The 1969-nt window shown below is 27.4% G+C and overlaps 2 protein-coding genes across 2 annotated transcripts in view; one reads left to right on the top strand and one right to left on the bottom strand.

Moving 5' to 3' along the window:
- Positions 1–1969, bottom strand: part of LOC112905253 — a 10847-nt gene that overhangs the window by 3792 nt on the left and 5086 nt on the right. The gene's annotated exons all lie outside the window — the stretch shown is intronic.
- The window catches only part of LOC108737585 (RING-box protein 2), a 30291-nt gene continuing 29796 nt past the window's right edge, over positions 1475–1969 (top strand). The window contains exon 1 of the mRNA XM_018470511.2: positions 1475–1705. Coding sequence (XP_018326013.1) covers positions 1549–1705 — 157 coding nt within the window. The 5' untranslated portion in view covers positions 1475–1548. The remainder of the gene's footprint in view (positions 1706–1969) is intronic.

The raw sequence follows: 1969 nt of genomic DNA, 5'->3' as shown, positions 1-1969 counted from the left end.
CTTCGATAAAAATTCAAAAGGTCATTTCTCGAATCGGACGTAATAAAAGTATCAAGAAAATTTGAACGGTAAATTTGGTTTGACTTGCAACTTTGATCCTTTTAGATTTTTAACTTTACGCAAGTGCTGATTGACGTTACTTATCACGAGTTACGTATTTGGTGTTTATATACACATTTCCTTATAGTTTTATTCATACATTTTTAAGAAAATTGAAGAATTTGAAGTTCATTGCCACGGCTATTCTTCCAAATTAGTACTTTAATAACCAGGAAAAAATAGAACACGAACCAATTGAACCAGTTTCTGTCCGCTGAGAAATATTTAAACTATCGTTTCACGTTAATTAAAGAATGTTGACTTTTAAACATTTATTAAATTGTTTTTTATCTTATACGTTTATTCTTTGTTTGATCTTGACAAATTAATTTTAACTGTAGTAGGACTTCTTAGGGCATCGACGTCACATTTTTCACATCTGTTTTATTACCTCGTGGTATTTATTACTTATAATTATAAATGATGCTTCTCTAATTTTAAGGTCTTTTTAGATTAGGTATTAATAATTTTTTAAATGTAGTAGTTTTGGTTACGGTATAATTTAAAATTTTTTAAACAATAGCACACAATATTGTGTTTGTTGTTTTACTTATTGTTTCATTTGTATTATTGTAATTCATACGGTGATTAAAGTCAGACTTTAGATTTTTTTAGATATTTTAGTACCTTTATGCAAGAAAAAAATTAAATGTACTTTTCCGCGCCATGTACGAAAAATAAAATGAATAAAATCGCGTTGAAATGTTTTAATGGCTAATAAAGGAAATAAGTTTAATAGCTCGATAAGGATTGCTTATTTGTACGATTAAAATTTAGTTTAAACGAATTGATGGTAATTTTTAATTACACGGTATAGTTTTTTAAAATACTTCGTGATTTCATATTAACGTAATAAAAGATATTCTATACAATATTGTATTAAGTATTGCTTAAATTTAAACACACGGTATGTTTAAATTTTAACCTTGAGTGGTTGGAGGATTGCTAACTTCATTATCTCAGAATGGCCGGTGTCATAATCGGTAAATTTTGTGTTTTCCACTCTGTATTTGCTCACAGAAGATAAGTAATTTCGAAATATGTACGTTATTTTAAGAATCATTAGAAAAATTACGAAAGCATTTTAATTAATATTTATATCAAACAAACTTTAAAGAGTTTTACATTGATGAAATATGAACTAAGGGTGCAATGTGCCATTTTCTTATGTTTGTACATTTGGATGTACAGTTAAGCTACAAAGTACTAAATACAATTTTTTACAATAATTCACGAATCTACAATCATGTAGTAGTATATATTTTGTATAAATCTTGTTTGAATATTTTTCTTTTATAATTATCTGAAATTTTAAACACACAGTATATCTAAAATTTATACTTCAAACATTCATGTGTTACTGAAAGATTGCTAACTTCACTATCGTTGAATACGCTGTTTTTTCCGCTTTTATTATTAGAGCTCGGTTGTGTCGGTTGAAGTTTCGTTATGAAAATGTCGGAAGACAACGATAATGTTGATCGTGTTGATTCAGAAAATTGTAAACCAGATAAAATGTTTACTTTAAAAAAGTGGAATGCCGTTGCAATGTGGAGTTGGGATGTTGAATGTGATACTTGTGCCATTTGCCGAGTTCAAGTAATGGGTAAGTGGATAGAGGTTATGTTTTTAAAATTTTAACGCTTTCAATTTTAAAGTATTAATTAAATAAATTAAATATTTAGTTGTTTATGTGACAGGCTATTTTATCTTATATTGAGCATGATTATGACCGGTGTCATAGTCAGTAATTTTGTGTTACTCATTTTCTGTTTTCAGTATATAATTTATTGTGAAATATATACATTTTACATATTCAGGCACAGTATTTTGTGTCACCAGAAATATCACGATAGCACTTTATTAATAA

This window comes from Agrilus planipennis, unplaced genomic scaffold, assembly GCF_000699045.2.
Source record: "Agrilus planipennis isolate EAB-ADULT unplaced genomic scaffold, Apla_2.0 scaffold15, whole genome shotgun sequence".
In the NCBI taxonomy this organism is placed as follows: Eukaryota; Metazoa; Arthropoda; class Insecta; order Coleoptera; family Buprestidae; genus Agrilus; species Agrilus planipennis.
This window is presented reverse-complemented; position numbering and strand designations above follow the sequence as displayed.